The sequence below is a fragment of the Hypomesus nipponensis genome, chromosome 3 (assembly GCF_054491055.1).
Source record: "Hypomesus nipponensis isolate SF chromosome 3, ASM5449105v1, whole genome shotgun sequence".
NCBI lineage: Eukaryota > Metazoa > Chordata > Actinopteri > Osmeriformes > Osmeridae > Hypomesus > Hypomesus nipponensis.
In genome coordinates, this window is record NC_140363.1 from 10,300,273 (window position 1) to 10,318,197 (window position 17,925).

Genomic DNA, 17,925 nt, shown 5'->3' on the forward strand with positions numbered 1-17,925 from the left:
AATTTTACCCCGGTCCCTAACCCGACTGTTCACTGTCCTTTTCCGAATATCAAATGAATGTCGAATGTCGAATATGGAACCAACTTTACATCGGTGCTGAACCGACACACCGATGGAACGGCAAGGTCACCCTTTACTCAAGTCATGGGATCAGACAAATAAGAATTACATTTCCATAATATACCGGGACAAATGCGACTGTATTTCGTGCCATGCTTTCTCTTTATTTTTTATTGATTGATATAGCCTATAATCCGTGCTCATTAGGCCATTATGAGTGTTTGCATTTCTTAAATCAGTGTCAGCTATTTTTTAACAGATTAGCTTGGTTGAAAATAACCTCTGTAGGTCTTTTTTATCCTACGAGATGATCTAAGTCAAAAGACTAAACGAGGTAGATGTAGCCTTTTCACGCTGCATCATTAGAACAAGATAGTATAGGCAAGCCTTGGAGCGGTATTCACACCCTTTTATTTTCGATGCCACCATGTCCCCTCCAGCATCGGCTGCAACAGCGAGTGAGAGCAGTACAACCACGGTTTTCGAGGAGGACATCAGAGAAGAGGTATTCACACTGTCTTGGCTTCTGGTTTGTGTAAACTGCAGAATTCAGATGCAGCAGACTATTCAATGCCTGGCTGACCGGACAGAGTGAGTTGTTTCGCAAGTGGATTGTAGCCTGTGGACTGCTGATTGTAAAATGTACCACGCTACCTAGTCTTATAATAGATGGTTCTATTGCACAAATACATTTTACTTAACACTATCTGACTCTTAAGTCTTTCATCTGCAGCCCAAATCTCTATTATGGGAACGTTTTTAGGCAGTGGTCTGTTCGTAGTACTCGTCGGCTACTGCTCAAATGTGCAGTGATACCAAAATAGAGAACACAGACAATCTCCATTCTCACATAAGGTTTCTGTAATTAAACCTAACAGCAAAGAGCCACGAGCAAATCCCCACCCATATTTCAGTATCTTCATTATTTTAAGCTAATTACCAATAGACGTTTCAAGTGAAATGCATTAAAATGTAAAGTAATTTGTTGATTTGGGAGCTACGGAATACAGATCAAAATAAAATAAATAATAAAAATGTAGGTTATTGTTGTTAGGTCAAGTTAAGTCTTTGTCCAATTTCGTATTGATGTATTATCTATAAATTTGGCACAGAAAAAGACTGAAACATTCAAAGAGACCTAAAATTCTGAACACTGTTGAATGCCAAATTACTTATTTTAATTCTGCCTGTGTTCTTCTTTTTGCATGTTTTGACAGCAAAGGCCACTGAAGCAGTCTCTGAGCAAAGCTCTGTGCCGGGAGAGCTTCTGGAAATGCCTGGTGCTCTCTGTGCTCATGTACAGCTGCATAGGGGCCATGGTATGGTGTCATGTCACCAAGGTAACCCGACTCACCTTCGACAGTGCTTTCAAAGGGATGTCCATGATGTACCATGACAGCCCTTGCTCTGATGGCTACATCTATATCCCTCTGGCTTTATTGGGCATGCTGTACATTGTATACCTGGTGGAGTGCTGGCACTACCATGCTAAGAACGAGCTGCAGCACAAAGTGGATGTGGAGGGCATTTATGAGCGTGTGCAAAGGATGCAACAGTCCAAACCCTGTATATGGTGGAAGGCCATCAGCTACCACTATGTCCGCCGAACACGGCAGGTCACACGTTACCGTAACGGGGATGCCTACACAAGCACTCAGGTTTACCACGAAAGGGTTAACACCCATGTTGCTGAGGCAGAATTTGAGTACAGCCACTGTGGAGTGAAGGATGTTTCGAAACAGCTGCTCGGCCTTGAGAAGTCTGCACTCACTAAGTTGAGATTCACCAAGTGCTTCAGTTTTGCAAACGTTGAGTCTGAAAACTCCTACCTCACCCAAAGAGCAAGGTTCTTCACTGATAATGAGGGCCTGGACGACTACATGGAAGCACGGGAGGGAATGCACCTGAAAAACATTGACCTGAAGGAGTATGTCATTGTGTTGTCTGACCCTGATCACAACCCCTGGTATCTGTCCCATTACGTATTCTGGCTGGCATCCTTCCTCACACTCTCTTGGCCTCTGAGGGTGTTCACTGAGTGCCGCACAGCATACGTCCATTTCCGCGTGGAGAAGCTCTTCGGCGCGGACTACATCCCAGTGACCCCTTGCGATGAACGACCATACTGCCGCCGCATCCCCCGGGTCAACACCATCGACAGCACGGAGCTGGAGTGGCACATTCGCTCCAACCAGCAGTTGGTGCCAAGCTACTCTGAGGCCGGTCTTATGGACCTGGCCCAGTGCTCTACCAGCTTCGCTGGCTTCCGACAGAACTGCGAGCGGTGCCACCGGGCCATTAGCTGCTCCTCTGTGTTCTCCAGGAGTGCCCTTAGCATCTGCACGGGGGCCAGTGCACGCATTCCCTTCAGCTCCAGCCGCTTCTCCCTGGCACGGCGGCACGGCTCCCGCCGCAGCTGCTTCTGGAGGAGCGGCAGCCTGGACGATCAGGAAAGCCCGAGTGAGAACACACGCTGCTTGTCCGATCAACAGGCCACTGAGAGCGAGGACCCACCTGACTATCAGGATGCCCTGTGCTTTCCTGTGTTAATTGTCCATTGCAGCGAGAACTGCCACAGTCACAGGTCATTCCATAGGAATGGCACCTGCGTTGAGACTTCCTTATGACCTATAGAAGGCGAAATGTGTTCAAGTCTATAAAGGCAAATATGCTTAGTTGAAAACTGCCCAAAACTATTCAGAAGATCATTTGGTTTACTTTCTATCTATCTGTTGTCAATAATAGATACAATGAAAGTATTATTGAAGTCTCTGTGGACTAAATACATCTGTGAATCGAAGACCCATTCCATTGAAGATGCATACTTGCTGACCATATCTCCATATCTACCATCAGTGGACTGGTAGTACTGTTCTTACATGTATATAAATTATAGTCTCTGTGAAACCATTTAAAAATATATAGATGACACAGGAACGCAACTATTCCCCATTCACCAAATGATGAGCTAAACATTAGATTAGGAGTTCAATTATGAAATCAGTGATTAGCACAAGCCAGACAAACATTTTACAAATGTTTCTTATACACACATTTAATTAACAAACATATATATGTACCAACTATGTTTTATTGACCTTTAAAGGAACACTAGGATTAGAAACAGCGCCCCAATTATTGTCTGAACTCCCACTCTTTCCTGCAGTTCGAGTCTGATTGATCCAACATAAGTCAAGGTGGAAGACATGCCTCACCAAATACGATTGGTTGGAGCAGGATTGCTGGAATATACCGTGCAGATAATATGGTTGGACCAAACGGTATCCTCCAAAAAATATAAATTGACATTCCACTGGCACTGAGCTGTCTTTGTTGCAGTGACAACTCTCAGAGGGCTTCATTAGCTCACACAACATGTTTATTGGGGACAAAACCTTTACAGAGAAAATTCTACCTAGTGTTCCTTTAATCAGGTGCTAAAAATGTGGATTTTGCATGAAATGTTGGTATTTGGAAATTAGCCAATGTTATTCTCATTATATCTTATGTATGTATAGAATGCTTACTAATCCAATACACTTAAAACCTGATGTAACATTATTACGGTGTTGTGCATACACAAACATGAGACAGCCTGTAATGAGTGTTAGAATTTGCCAACCATCTGGCCAAGATACTATCAATCACAGGTTACGTTCACTGTAAATATATCAACTAAACTGCTAATAGATGAGGCAGTAATAATTTCAGTAAAAAAAAAGTTTTGGGGGAAAACTAAAATGTAATATTCTCATTAAAAAGAAAAATAATCAAAGATTGTATGTGGCTCACAATGGCGATAACACAATATAGCAATAAAGTATAACCATATTGTCACTAGCATTCTGAGAAAAAGAAAATGTGTTTGCAGAAGTAATATAAAAGGAGAAGGGATGGAAGTATGTCTGTTTCATGTACTGTCAGTGGAAAGTAGATTTTAGACTGGGAAAGGTTTGCCGTGTGTTAGTATTGCTAAATATTCATGTTACTCTGTCAACACGCCATGAACACCAGATCAACTCAAATGTCCCAACCATCTCCAAATAGTACAAATATCCACATATATGGAATTCAACTTCATATCACAATAATAATAGCATTGATAATAAAATAACTTGGAGCCTTTTTGTATATGTCTCCCACCTTGCAAGCACACACAGTCAGCAGTAAAGAAGATGCCCTCACACTGACAAGATTCGGATTGTGAGGATTTTACATTTGACGAACTGAAGGGCTGTATGCCTCATGTTTTTTCCAAAGCCAGTAGCTGTACTGGTATACAACTGGGAATGTGCTTCCAATTATTTGATACACATGAAGCATTTTGTACTATTGTATTAACAACATTGTAAAAATGCAGTGATATGGTTATGTACTTGAAATCACACTACTTGATTTGCAACTGTTATGAATGCCAAATCGTTTTGGCTGAGTTTTTTTTACAGTCTTAACCTTCTCTAAACTGTAAGTGCAATTGTCACTGTCTTATGGGGCATCACAGCACTATTGCATGTCTGCTAAATGTAGTAACTCTACCAAAACATTAAATTAATGCTTAATGCGTTCAAATCATATGTCCCATGTGTCAGTAAATTGGCCAATGCCAACTCATTATTAGAATTTGTTTTCATTGTGTGAGCCAGATGTTCAGATGTTTGTCACCATGGCTGTTAATAACCCTGGAAATGTTGATATTCAAATTGACAGTTTGTAAAACGTTTTTGGCCACTCTGATTGCTTACTTGACTAGAACTGGCATTCTATACAAGAATGTCAGTTTTGAATGTTGTTGAGCTTTTTAGATAACAATTTCAATAGTAGTGAATAGTTTTTTTTGTTTTGTTGCGGTAATATCATGCAATACATACACAGAACAAGGAAAAAGGATTCACAATTGTGAATAGACTTGCATAGTAAATGTGTTCTTGTAGCAGTGTATTACATGTAAACAGAACATTGACATTGACAAAAACTGTAAATTGGTTGCAATTATGTACTCGGTTACTCAATCACATACAATTATGCAACTAAAAGTCAAATAAATTACCTAAAGTATGCAAAATTAAGACTGATTTACTTCCTGTTTTCAAGCATTTTACATTGAGAACACAGGGGGAACAGATTTCCCTGGAGGCCTGAGGAAAGTGGTTCCTCCCCTGTATAGTCTGATATTTGGACGCAATACAGTGATGCTGGTGATTCGGACTTTCATGGAAAGTAGGTACACTAAAGCTAACACACGTTATGTAAAAATCACATTCAGCTCAACCTAGCAACATGAGAAAACGTCATGATTTCGCGCACACGCAAGGATGGGGGAACATGGGAATTGAATTAACTTGTCAGCTCTTACGAGAAGATCACAATCAACAAGAACTCCCGTGCCACCCATAGCAGCCTCAAGGCACATCATTCGCAAGAACAACTACAAGAAGGACCTGCGCATGGCCGCCCTGCGTCGCGCCAGTGCCATCTTGAAGAGTCAGAAGCCTGTGGTGGTCAAGAAGAAGCGTTCCAGGGCTACCAAGACCGAATAAACATATGCATGATTTTTTAAAAAAGTTTTCGGTGTAAAAAAAAAAAAAGATTTTCCAGGACACCGACAGAGGGCAGAAATATTGTCTCAAAGTCACTGCCACAAATGTAGCTACAAAGGGACAACGACAGAGTTGTTACATGAATCTTAACAAAAGCTAAGGTAACGTTTCAAATAACGCTTGTTGCCTAAATAAACCAATAACTAATCATATCTTCCTCTTGTAAGGTTTCAAAATACTAGACATTAAGCTAAATAACGTTTAGCCTAGCAACGTATAGGAGCTAAATTTGCTGGTGAGGGTCAAATGCAATCATGTACTAGATAGTTAGCTCTAGCTCTAGTACTGTAGCCACTGTAAGCTAGCTAGCCAGCTGCTCAACTATTTATTGTTAGCGCATGTCACCATTCAAACCAAAACAAATCAAAATAAGATAGCCACTCTCGGTTGTTAGCTCTAGCGTTAGCTACTTAGCCCTGTCCAAGCTAACTAGCTGGCTATACCTTATGTATCGTTTCGCTTGCCAGTTTAAGCTTCCCCAATATATAATAAAACATGGATATTTTATGGCACTGACACTTGGAGATCCTTGCATACTGATTTTGTAAGTATATAATTATTGTTCCTTTTATGATTTCTGTCCACAGTGTTTTTTGTTCACAGCTCAAGGTGGAGCAAAGCAATGCAGAGTTTGTTGGTACAAGCCTTGACTCTAAGGCAGTTAGGGAGACTAACTCCTCGCCAGCTTCTAACTCCGGGACACGGACCACACTGGACAGAATGGTGCCCAAGGACCATACACTCCCGCCAGGTTCTGGGTGCCACACATTTACTGTCTCATAGAACTCACAAACTTCTCATTCGTAAGTACCCAGAATTAAGCTGGTCTGTTCAACACGCAAGGTTCAAAAGCAAGAAAAAAGGAGCTCCTAGGGCAACACTGAAAGAGGAGGAGGAAGACGACTATTCAGTGGACAGTGACAATGAAGATGAACCGGAGGATGATTCCAGTTTACCCAAGGACTACAAAGACTTGGAGAAATTTGTGCAGTCCTTTCGCTATGATCTAATTATGAAAGCTGGACTTGACATAGCTCGCAAGTGAGTGTATGTATGGTGTTATAATACTGACCATGTTTTGAACAGGTTGTTGTAAAAAATAAATTAAAAAAGCATGAATATTTGTTTTACTGTATGTACCCTTACAGTACAGGCAAGCTAACATTTTCTGTTTCATTTAAGCAAACTGGAGGATGCCTTCTACAGTGACAAGCTTAGGTTGAATGGACAGAAACTCATAAAGAAAAGTAAATTGGTGAGTTGCTTAAGATTTTTTTTTCAAGAAAGATTCATGGAAAATATATAAGCTTATTTTAAGAAAAATCATTTTTTTTTATGAATACAGACTGTATTTACTGCTTTAATAAAAAATAATAATCATGTCAACAGTAAATATAATATGCTGTAAACTTGGTTTTGATATTTTCTTCTTCCATCAGGTGAAAGTTGGCGACACTTTGGACCTTATTCTGTCTGAGAATCATGAGGCTGACACCATTACACTCATGAGAGTGAATCTTAAGAAGATGCTGGGCGAATCCAAGGATGGGGACAAGTACAAAGTTGTTCTGAGGCGCTGGAAAAACATAGAACTCTCAAAGCAGGATGCCTTCAAGCAGTGACTCACCAACAAACAGCAGTCTATACCAATACCTCTTGCCATTGACTACAGCACACTTTTAAGCAGCAGCATAGTTTGTCATGTCATCATGTGTTGTTTTCTGATAACATAACCGATGTATGAGAAAAATTAAATCAGACAGAATTACAGAAAGTGTAATTAGGTTACACATTACTGTATTAACTGTATAAAAGGACCGCTCTGTTGTTTAAATGGTGAAACCAGCCATTTGTTAAAAAAATAAAAAATAATCAGTATTATCTTTGTTTATACAAATTTGAAAATGTATAGACATATCCAAAATATTGTAGTACAAAAGTATAAATGCTATTCATACTGGTGTTAATTGGTCTTAATTAACCAATTAAGACTTAATTAGACTTGTTGTAATTCAACTCATTTGTATAAGCAAACAAAAATATGACATTCTTTCTGGTAAACTTGTGGTTGAAATGTAGAAAATACTGCACATACTTCTCACTTGGGTTTGAAACTGCTTCTAAAATAAGGTGTCACAAGGGTACAGGTCAATACAAAATATTAAAAGAGGGGGTCATTACCCCCAACCAGCTATTGTCCTCATATTTGATATTCTTTCTTCTCTAAGGAACCAGAGATTGACACATCAAAACAAATCATTTTAAGATCACATAAGATTAAGTAAGCTCAATTAAAGACTCGCGTATCTTAATCATGGTCCTCTATATTGGTACTGCAATATAGTTTCATTAAACCTGAACTACAACACAGGAGAAAATTGCACTGCAAGAGCACAACACTGGATAGTTATGTGATTTTATTACAAATAGATTAACACAATCTGTTGCCATGGTTTAATACAGAATTATAGTACAAACTTCTATAAGAAGGTATAACATAAATATTGTTAAAAACAGTGGTGGCACATTTGCTACAACATGTTTGTGATGAAAAGAAAGTGACTGGTTTGGGATCACTTTATATCTAGTGACTTAACTAATGTTACTACAAATATATTGTTATTGTTTTTAAGGCTACAGCTTATCAACATGGTGAGTTAGATTAGCTAACGACAGTATTCTTTTGGCATACAAATATATGCTAGTCTCACAATTTTTATCAAATGATAAGAGTACTTCACTACACTTTGTAGTCAAAAATACAAATACATCCAATAAGAATAGACTACTGATGGTAAGTCATAAAGATTAAACAAGATGGCCTCACTCTACACAGGACAGTGTGTGTTAAGTTTCCACTATGCTATTCAACGTATATATACTTGTGCAAAGTTCATAAAAAAAGTAAAGTGTTGCCTATTGGCACAGCGTTGTGACTAGGACACAGTACTTGATCTCTTGGCCTTCTTCAAGATGTCACATTTTTTACGGTTGGGTCGCCGGCAGCGTTCATCAATGCTTGGCACACATTCATAATGCCAAACTTCCTCCATTTTGTCTACAGGATACACAGCCTCCACATAGTGCCGTATGAGCCTGAGGCGCACTGGGTCTAGCTGCTTCTTGTTGCACGCGCCTGAGTGGTTGTACTGAAGCCGCAGGTTCTCCTGGGTGAACAGCTCAGGGAAGAGGCGCACAAGCAGGCGAGCTGCAAAGTTTCCCACTGAGAGACTCTGCTGGACGATTTCCCGCACCTCTGTGTCTGAGAGCAGGTAGACAGAAGGCACAGGGAAGTCCGGAATTGACACAGTCAGTTCGTCCAATGGAATCTTGCAGAAGTCTTTGCTACTTTTCTCAGGAGGTAGAGGGGGCATATCAAAGTCATCCTTCTGCAAGTTATCTGTATTCAGCTGGTTCTCTTGGCAAACCATCAAGAAGTCTCCAGGCTCTTGTTCGTATTCTGGAGGATAGACTTTGCGTTGCTGCTGGTACGACCTCCTCTGTTCTGTGTCACGTCGCCGGCACCGCTCGTCCAGTTTACCCACAAACTCCAAAGTCCAGACCCTGTCATTCTTGGCTCGTGGGTACAGTAACTGTACATAGTGGCGAATCAGGTTGACTCGGACAGGATCCAGCTGCTTCTTCCCCAAAGAGCCGCTACAGTTGTAATGCTTCCGTGCGTTCTCATAGGTGAAGAGCTCGGGAAACATCAATACCAACAGGCGAGAGGCAAAGTTACCTATTGACAGGCTGCAGTCGTAGTTGTTCCTCAGCTGCTCCTTTGACAGTAGGTACTCCTTAGGAACAACAAAACCTGGCAGAGGCACCTCCATTTTGTCAAAATCGACTGGGCTAAGCAAGGACTTTTTAGACTTCCGAATTGGCCTTTCAAAATCACACAGGTCACTAATCTTGATGATGGAGACGTCGTCAGGAAGGCTTGTGGAGTCATAGCTCTCATCATTTAAATGATCAGGTTCACTGCTGTTGCTATGAGGACCCTCCAGGGCATCCTCCATACGCTGGACACATACCTGGAGCCAGGTATCTTCAGGGACTTCTGGGAAGTTTGCCTCCATATACTTCCGAATGATCTCGATTCTGTTTGAGTCCAGAATCAACTGTCCCACACTACTGATACCACCCTGACCCTCTGACATTCTGCCCTCATCAAACACCTCTGGGAAAAGACGATTGACAAGAAAAATAACAAAGTCCTCTGGTGAGGAAAACTCATCAAGGTCCTCCCTGATCTGAGTGTCATGCACCAGGTCCGAGACAACCAGGTTGTTTTGGTGACCATTTGTGTCGAGTGACAGGTGCTCTTCTTGACCATCTTCGTTGATGAAATGGCAGGTCTCAGCCTTAATATCAAGGCCTGTGACTGTCTGTTTCCTGCTTGGCTGTCCACTCTCCATATCCTTCTGAGCCCAGAAGCTATTGAAAAAGTCATTGATCTGTAAAAGGCATTCATCCTGCCAGATATTGTTATTTTTAACCAGAGGGAAGCACACCTCAACGTAGTTGCGTATGAGCTGCAGGTGGAGAGAATCCAGAGTTCTTTTGCTGGCTATGCAGCCGTGGGTGCATTCTGTGCCCTTAAAGAGCTCAGGGAAGAGATGAACCAGCAGTCTGCACCCCAGCTCACCCGCAGTTGACGTCTGCTCCATGAGCTGCCTTAGCTCTTCGCTTGTCAGCAAGTACTCTGGTGGGGGCTGAAACTCAGTTACCATCTCTGAGGGTTTGATTTGTTTCTTGATGCGAGTTACCTCCAGCGAGAGTAGATCCACCTTGCTGTGGAGCTGTGTCATGCTTGAGTTCAGAGTATTAAGGATAAAAAACATTTTTTCTATCAACGGGTAAAAGTTGGAGTCGGTTGAGGATGCAGAACCTAGTGTCCCACCCACGGCAGGGAGGAGGGGCTCACACCGGCTGTGCTCTCCCATGGAGGGCAGCTTTGGGGATAAGAGGCCACTGTAACTTAGCTTCACTCCACCCTCGTGGTGTGTATGTGGGTCTAGGCTTGATGTGACCCTCTTTTCTGTGATCCTGTGAGAGATACTGTAGAGGGGCTTCCTGAAAGAGACCCTAGTCTTCTCCTGGTTGAGGTCTTTCTTCTCTCCAGCAGTTGTAAGGCATAGCGGCTGAGGCCTGGGGACAGCCTCAGGCAACCTTTCCATTAACTTTTGCCCCTGGAACAAGAATAATATGTATGGATCAAGGACTTGATAAATCTTTACGCGTTGATAAAGAGTGTAAAACGTATTAACTGATGCAAATAAATATTTAGCTTTACCATATATTAAATGTATATCTACAACACAACTTTTTGTATTTATGTTCAATTTACCTCTTGAGAGACCCTAACTCTCTTGCTACTGGTAGGCTGGCCCACTTCAGCAATTATAACATCGGAGTCCGTCTCTGCAGGACGTTTAGTGGTCTCACTAGTGCCATGAGACCATCCTCCAGGGGCTTCAACTTTCTCACAAACAGCACATTCCTCTAGCTCTTTCTTAATGTCTTTATTTGGGCTTTTCTCTAAACAGACACACGCACACACAGAAAGAAAAACATGTCAATTCAGGATATTACTTAAAAGTACATTAATCCTTTCCTGACAATGTTTAGGCTACATCAGTGTAAAGGTCTTACCCTTCTCAAGCATCTCTCTGCCTGGGGGATCCCCATGCTCGGAGAAACTCATATCCTAGAGGTACATTGAAGACATTTTTTATAGTTTCTGATATTAAATTAGTGGCAAAAAACATTGTACTATTCTTGTACAGGCTTATTGACTGACATTCCAACAATGGTCCGTTTTCTTTCGCTAACTATTGCTAAACATTCGTCATGTTCATTTTAATGTCTTTATTTTCAATTCAATATTGTAGTTCATAGTTGCAGGATAGCCTAAATGAACCCATAACTCTACAGCACAGTAGCCTACTTTTGCTTTGTTTTAATGCAACTGAAAGGTTGATGCAATCAGGGCGATACCTAAACTGTCCTGAATTTACTCAAAGTAAAATTACTCCAAATCATTGTATCTAAGTCTAATAGATACGTTATTACTTCTGCTCTGATGTTACATCCACTTCCTCATTCCTCCACTAGAAGCCCACTAAAACAAAACATGAGAAGAGAACACAGCGGTGTCATACTTTTTCACTTTAACGTTCCAAGTCCTCTCGACAATTGACCAACGCTAGTAGCCGTATGATGCACAATCTATATAAATCGGACTATATACTAACCAACTATTTGATATTGAGGGTTAGTAGTTAGCTAGCGGTTTTGTTTATTGAATTTTATGACGCGGCAGTGTATGCTACTGTTGAGGTTAACGAGTTTTCCCCACTCTCGGTGGAATAGCCTGAAACTAGATTGAATCGTTGGTGCGAGCTCACCTTTAAGATTTCATGCAGTCCTTTAGGAACATTGAGGGTGGGGTGAACATTTCGGCAGATAGTCTGCTGGGGATTTTATTGCAAGCTAGCTGCACGGATAGATGTTGTTCGTGTTCCTTTATTTTTTTTTCTTTCCTGTGCCCTCTCGCGTGACGTGACGGCGCGCGCCCCTGCTGTGTCATTTCCGCACAGCTGTGCGTGGATGTGTCCTGTGTGGGTATGGTTTGTGCAGCGGTACCCCGAGTGAAATCTCGTTTTTTTGAGGGGGGGGGGGGGGGGGCAGTTCGAGTTTCTGAACGTGGGACAAGACACCATAAAATACTAAATATATGTTCACAGCTATAGATAGTAATTTAAGTATCATCACTGAATAGCCTAGATACAACTTTATCTTAATCGATAATATTGACAATAGGAATTCGTTTTTGTTTAACGTAACTTTTGTCTTTATTTACCTAACCAATATTTGCCTATCATGCCTTAAGATGTTTAGAAGTACTGTCTACTGTGACTAATCAGACACCACACTGCAGCTGTGTTTGGTTAAATGTATTTACTTTGATCCTCTGCATCTGTATGACAAAAAGTAAGTCTACATCCTGCTTGGATGTCTGGATCTTGCAGTTTTTCATTTATATCTAGATGATGAACACAAACCCAGCTCAGTGGTTGAGACAAAACACAAAGGGGAACACATGCGAGAGGACTATATGCTCTGGTAATTTATTAAAGAATACCAATTTAACAAACAAAGGTGAGGTATTCAAGTTAGTAAATCAATGGTGTACATGTGTGAGTGACTCATGATTGTGAGCAGTGTTGAAGGGTGTATAAACAAAGGTCAAAAAGGATGCCACAACTCAAAACAAAACGTGCTGCGGACAAACAGAACTCCCCTCTCTCTCTCTGCTTCCAACGTCCTTTTGAAGGGGGAGTGGACACACCGGCCCAGGTGTATCCACTTAACGGCTGAGGAGGAGGAGGCCATCACAATAGTGATGGTGATGTGATAGTGATGTGATGGTGATAGTGATGAGTGAAAAATATTCCATATCAAACCATAGTTCCTCAACAGTGGTTCCATAAATGTTCCATAAAACTAGAACTGTAATGCTAACAGTGTTATGGTGTCACCACTTTCATACCAAGAACCACAAAATGTAATTTAGTGGATAGTTTGACCAAGTAGTCTTTTTTTGGGAGCGTTTTTTGGGGTTTTGGGAGTTCTTTTTGGGGAACATCTTGTAGCATTGTCAAAAGAAGACCTGAGCCCTTAAGCACATACATATTAAATGACCTAAACAAAATGTATTTCTGCAATTACATTTTATTTATTAAATGTTCCCAATGGCATGAATAAATTATTATAAATTATATTATGATTGAATCCAAACTTCAAATCTTAACAGTCAGGGGCTTCTGAACTCCTCCCTTCCCCTCTTGCTAGCAGGCCCAGACTGCCTCTCCTCTCCCCTCCAAAACTTGGTGGGTCCAAGCGGAGACTGAACAGTGGTGTAACTATGGTCTTCCCTCCCTCTCTTCCTAAATTTCCTCTCTTTTCCATCCCCTTTCTTACTGTTGGAAAAACCATGAGAAGTCATGGAAAAGTATGATAGCCAGACTGGAGGCCAAGGAGCCGTAAAAGGCTTCTGCACCAGTGCTTCGGTTGGCTTTTTCATTCCGAGAGCCTCGTAGATGATGCTACAGCCCCCATGGAGCTCCCAGCTGGACATCAGGTGAGCCTGAAGGGCAGTCAAACAGGGACACAGCAGCTGGCACCCAACACATTGGAAGCACGTTTCATTAGCTATCTGATTAGTGAAGCTCAGGATATAGGAGGCTTGGAGATGCCCGGTGCCAGGCTGAAGCAGCTTCACATCCAGCCCCCTTGAGGAGATGATGGTCTCAGGCATCAGCTCTGGAGACTCCCAGGGCCTCAACCCACAGTACACCGAGGTAGTAGCAGCTTCACTGGCTAAGTGGAGGAGGAATGAGTAAGAAAGAAATGGTAGAGATATAAGATGGTGGTTGTGTGGGACATGCACCATTCATATACATAGTCTGTACATTTTTGGGGAATATGAAAAACAGTTTAGGAATTACATCTTTCATTTACCTGTATTTGCATAAAAAGTATTTGCAACAAATAGCAGCCCTCACCATCTGGTCTATCCCAGACGGGGGCAGAAGGAGGTGCAGGGGGATTACAGGGCCAGATTCTGCTGTTGGTGAGGGGAAGACGGGAGAGAGTTTGAGGGAAAGTCCTCTCATTGATCAAAGGAATATTTGCGTCCAGAAAAATGGGGTCATCTGTGAAATACAGAAAAGAAATTATGCTGATAAATGTAAAATCATACCTAGAATGTATGTAGAATGAATGTATAACACGTTTTATAAAGAAAGCCAAATCAATGCTTCATTCCTACCTTCATCCCAATTGTTCATTATGTATAATGCTTGCTCTGTTAGTATTATTAATGTAGTAGCTGTTAGCTCTGATTTTAAAGTTTAATTATGACTTTGGCACTACAATTCACTGCAATTATGACATCATAGGTTTCTTAGCATGATGCAATGACATGTAATGTCTGTTATTGATAAACACATCAAAAACAATTTGCAGCAAAAGTTTCCACAACTAAACAACATACACCTTACATGCAACCATGGATTCGTCAGACAGATTTCAATGATCATGAACAAAACAACCATCAGCAGCTGCTCAAATGTTTACAGGAGAACATGAGGTTGCAGTTCAAATCCCCTTTTATATATCACATCAGATAAAAGTGTCTCAATCAATACATTATTATTCCTATTATGTGTAACAAGTGGCCTCAACAAGCATCTGAAGTCAGCATGGATAATTGGTTATCATGCTTTGATAGAAGGGCTCTCTGATCTAAATGTTGGTACAACAAACCAATGTGCTCACCTGAGACAGACAGGCACAACTGAGAGAAGCACCTTGTTGTAAACTGGCAGGAGGGTTGGTCAATGTTGCCACCTCTACATACCTCTGTTCCTTTGACGCCCCCCTGTGGAGGCCAGAGAGATTGCAGCCAGAGAGGAGGAGGTCAGTCTCCAGGCTGGGCCCATCCAGGCCAGCGAGAGAAAGGCAGTTTGGGCCCTCCTGTCTGGAAGAGAAGAAGAGGTGCACTGGGCTGTCCTGTCCAGGTTACACCTACAGTATCAGGTCAACATTACCAATAAGTGGCACAAGGATGACAAATCCAAGGAGGCTGGTGATACCCCAGGCCATAAAAAAAAACCCACATTGAGCCAGGTGACCACATTCTAGAAGATCATCATAAAGACCTGCATGACTGAGACACCTCAGGAGGCAACTGGAAAAATTGGATTAAAAAATGTAGCCTTGAAAATGCATAGGGATACATAGTTGATGTAGATATATTTTTGCGTTATTGAAACTGTCAGCAAAGTTGATTAGTAAACTGATTTCAGCACCACGGACAGGTCCTGGGTGTTTCCTCCTTGCACCTGGACAGCACACATAGGCCTACGTGTACCTTCACTGAGATCGGAGCAGTGTTCAAAACATTTTGTAGGTCTGTGCATGCTATATTTATTACTCACAACATGTCTCACTAGGCACAGCTGTAAAAAAAATAAAAAAAATAACGTGTTGGCTATTAATTAGAAATGTGTGGTTGATGTGCTAGACACGACCGCGACTTTGGTCAACGGAGGCTATCATTACAATAACAAGCACGAAGGCACTACTTTTCTCGGAAAGGATCAAACGTGACACCACTGTGGAAATGAGACAGTCGTTTAATGGCTCTTTTAAAAAAAATATAAAAATAGAATAATTAGGCTACTTAAAAACATTGAAAGAAAAGCGGAATCCCAATGGTGGAAACCCTTCTTTACGTTTTTGTTTTTTGTTTAAGAGATTGTTGACACACTCAAGAAGCCGATGTCTGTCACCAACCACAAGCGTCTCAGTATGGGGAGGATATAACAAGAGAATGTAACTGCTGTTACGATGGTGCAATAGTCATTATTTGGGTAATGAGCTGTCTCAGTGGCAGTCTTATCTGTCAGGCAATGAAGCGTGAGACCTGCGCGGAGAAATCCATGTCGGGGGTCACTCGAGCGAGAGCTTGCGACGAGGGGCTGGGATTCAACACTTAACACTGAGCAGAGCTCATTAAAGTGTCATTTTTGGGCAATATGCTCGTGTCTGCGGAAGAGAGAAAGAGCATTTTGTTCCTATTGGAGTGAATCATTTCATCCATCACCGTCAGCAATGTGATGACATTAACAGGTGTTCACCGATAGGTCATTTATAACGAGACTAATTGAGAGTGTAACATAATTTAACAAAATTGTCGATTTCCTTTTACACATCCGCTAATTGTTCCGCAAAAAGATTATTTGCAAAGGTCTTCGGCAGTTTAACACGATTTCCAACGAATCTTTATTGTGATCATGTGCCTCACATCAGGTATGCAATCGTCTTTTTACTTGTTTGGTTGTACCCGTCCGTGGCTTAGCTTTACATTCATGAATGGGAATTCACAACGAAACTTTTCTTTGTAAAAATAGTATGTGACGTTATGAAGCAGAGAAGAAGAGCAATTCACATATTTGTCAGCGGTGGAAGTGATATAATTCTACATGGTGGGCAATTTTGCATTTCAGTTTTCAATAACATCATCAAGTGTCCATGCTAGACAGTGAGTCACACTGTAACACAATCTATTGTGCTGCGTTTGCTCTCTCCACAGCATACCAGCTGGAATTACACCACACAGGACTGTGTGTGTGTCTATGGGGGTTGGTCTGCTGTTACCCCCTCAATGATATTTATGTACATGCAGATCTCATGCCAACCTAGCACTCAGGACGTGAAGAATGTCAAACCACAAAATCCTGGCCATGAACAAGACAGACGGTGTTTTGTTTCAGCTGTATGATAACATGATGCTGTGCTGTGGCTCCTGTTGGCTGCAGAGGCGTTTACAATGTATACTTCCTATCCTTCACTAGCCTGGAGGGTCTCCACTGTGTTAGTAAGCCATTTTGTGGTAGAGGAAACATGTAAATGACACAACAATTACATATGTGGAAAAACAAGTCTCACATTTTTCTCCATGTACCTATATTTAGGTAATTTAATCACGCAACATTAACTGTTTAGCCATGCAACACTATAACACCTGAATCTACATAACTCCTTCCACTGTATAAAGCATCATAAAACCTGTTGGTACCTTAATCTATACTTTATTTAAAAATAAACTTTTGTTTTAGTTCCTGTATGAAGACCCAAAGCCTCTCCTGTTTCCCTCTTAAAGTTTGGTCCCTTTAACTTTCTTCTTGTCCGCTCAAGGCAACAATAAATATTTAATCAATGGCCAGAGGCTTGCCCGGCTATATTATGTACCTGCTGCAGAAGCAGCCAGCCAGGAACACGAGGTGGAGTGGACTACAACACAGACTGAGACAGAAATGTGAACTGGAAATGCAGTTACAAAGCCCTTACACACCTTTTCCCTGAATTTCTTGTCTTTCCCACTGACTCCTTCTGTTCTCTTCTGTTCTCTCCCCTCCCTCCCTCCATCCCACCCTGTGCCCTTCAGGCGGGGCTGCGAGTGACAGACAGACCCTACTATGGTTGGCGGTTGGCGGTGACGTCCCCGCCTCCACCCAGGTTCACACCTTGGCTGTCCCCCGTGGAGAGCGCCTGGGTAACCACAGGCCAGCACCCTGGCGCCAGCCCACGCAGCGTCCCAATCAATACCGCTGCATTTCCTGTCCATTTGCTCAGGTCGCGGGAACGGGGCCTTCATTAATAATTACTGCTGGAGAAGCTTGGAGTGTGCCCATGG

General features: G+C 41.8%; 4 protein-coding genes across 7 annotated transcripts; 2 read left to right on the forward strand and 2 right to left on the reverse strand.

The window, feature by feature from the left end:
* The first annotated feature begins 487 nt into the window (after positions 1 to 487).
* LOC146299748 (transmembrane protein 151B-like) lies at positions 488 to 5,065 on the forward strand. The gene is made up of 2 exons (XM_084675497.1): positions 488 to 565; positions 1,278 to 5,065. The coding sequence occupies exons 1-2, from the start codon at positions 488 to 490 to the stop codon at positions 2,685 to 2,687; spliced, it is 1,488 nt and encodes a 495-aa protein (XP_084531623.1). The 3' UTR covers positions 2,688 to 5,065.
* Positions 5,066 to 5,351: 286 nt separating this feature from the next.
* mtres1 (mitochondrial transcription rescue factor 1) lies at positions 5,352 to 7,849 on the forward strand. Of its 2 annotated transcripts, none has more exons than XM_084675508.1 (4): positions 5,352 to 5,758; positions 6,245 to 6,698; positions 6,840 to 6,912; positions 7,097 to 7,849. In XM_084675508.1, exons 2-4 carry the CDS (start codon positions 6,280 to 6,282, stop codon positions 7,277 to 7,279), a joined length of 675 nt encoding a protein of 224 aa, XP_084531634.1. In that variant the 5' UTR covers positions 5,352 to 5,758; positions 6,245 to 6,279; the 3' UTR covers positions 7,280 to 7,849. The 2 variants fall into 2 exon arrangements, with proteins under 2 accessions (XP_084531634.1, XP_084531643.1); XM_084675517.1 differs by lacking the exon at positions 5,352 to 5,758 and adding an exon at positions 6,000 to 6,201 and having other exon boundaries at positions 6,501 to 6,698.
* Positions 7,850 to 8,069: 220 nt separating this feature from the next.
* On the reverse strand, positions 8,070 to 12,225 carry bend3 (BEN domain containing 3). Of its 2 annotated transcripts, XM_084675488.1 has the most exons (5): positions 12,068 to 12,210; positions 11,733 to 11,781; positions 11,313 to 11,367; positions 11,008 to 11,198; positions 8,070 to 10,849 (listed from the first exon to the last, which is right to left on the reverse strand). In XM_084675488.1, the coding sequence occupies exons 3-5, from the start codon at positions 11,362 to 11,364 to the stop codon at positions 8,594 to 8,596; spliced, it is 2,499 nt and encodes an 832-aa protein (XP_084531614.1). In that variant the 5' UTR covers positions 11,365 to 11,367; positions 11,733 to 11,781; positions 12,068 to 12,210; the 3' UTR covers positions 8,070 to 8,593. The 2 variants fall into 2 exon arrangements, with proteins under 2 accessions (XP_084531614.1, XP_084531604.1); XM_084675478.1 differs by lacking the exon at positions 11,733 to 11,781 and having other exon boundaries at positions 12,068 to 12,225.
* Positions 12,226 to 13,376: 1,151 nt separating this feature from the next.
* LOC146299751 (uncharacterized) lies at positions 13,377 to 15,331 on the reverse strand. 2 transcript variants are annotated; one of them, XM_084683377.1, is made up of 2 exons: positions 14,228 to 15,331; positions 13,377 to 14,042 (listed from the first exon to the last, which is right to left on the reverse strand). In XM_084683377.1, the coding sequence occupies exon 2, from the start codon at positions 13,978 to 13,980 to the stop codon at positions 13,477 to 13,479; it is 504 nt and encodes a 167-aa protein (XP_084539503.1). In that variant the 5' UTR covers positions 13,981 to 14,042; positions 14,228 to 15,331; the 3' UTR covers positions 13,377 to 13,476. The 2 variants fall into 2 exon arrangements, with proteins under 2 accessions (XP_084539503.1, XP_084539502.1); XM_084683376.1 differs by having other exon boundaries at positions 14,184 to 15,331.
* Between the last annotated feature and the right edge of the window lie 2,594 nt (positions 15,332 to 17,925).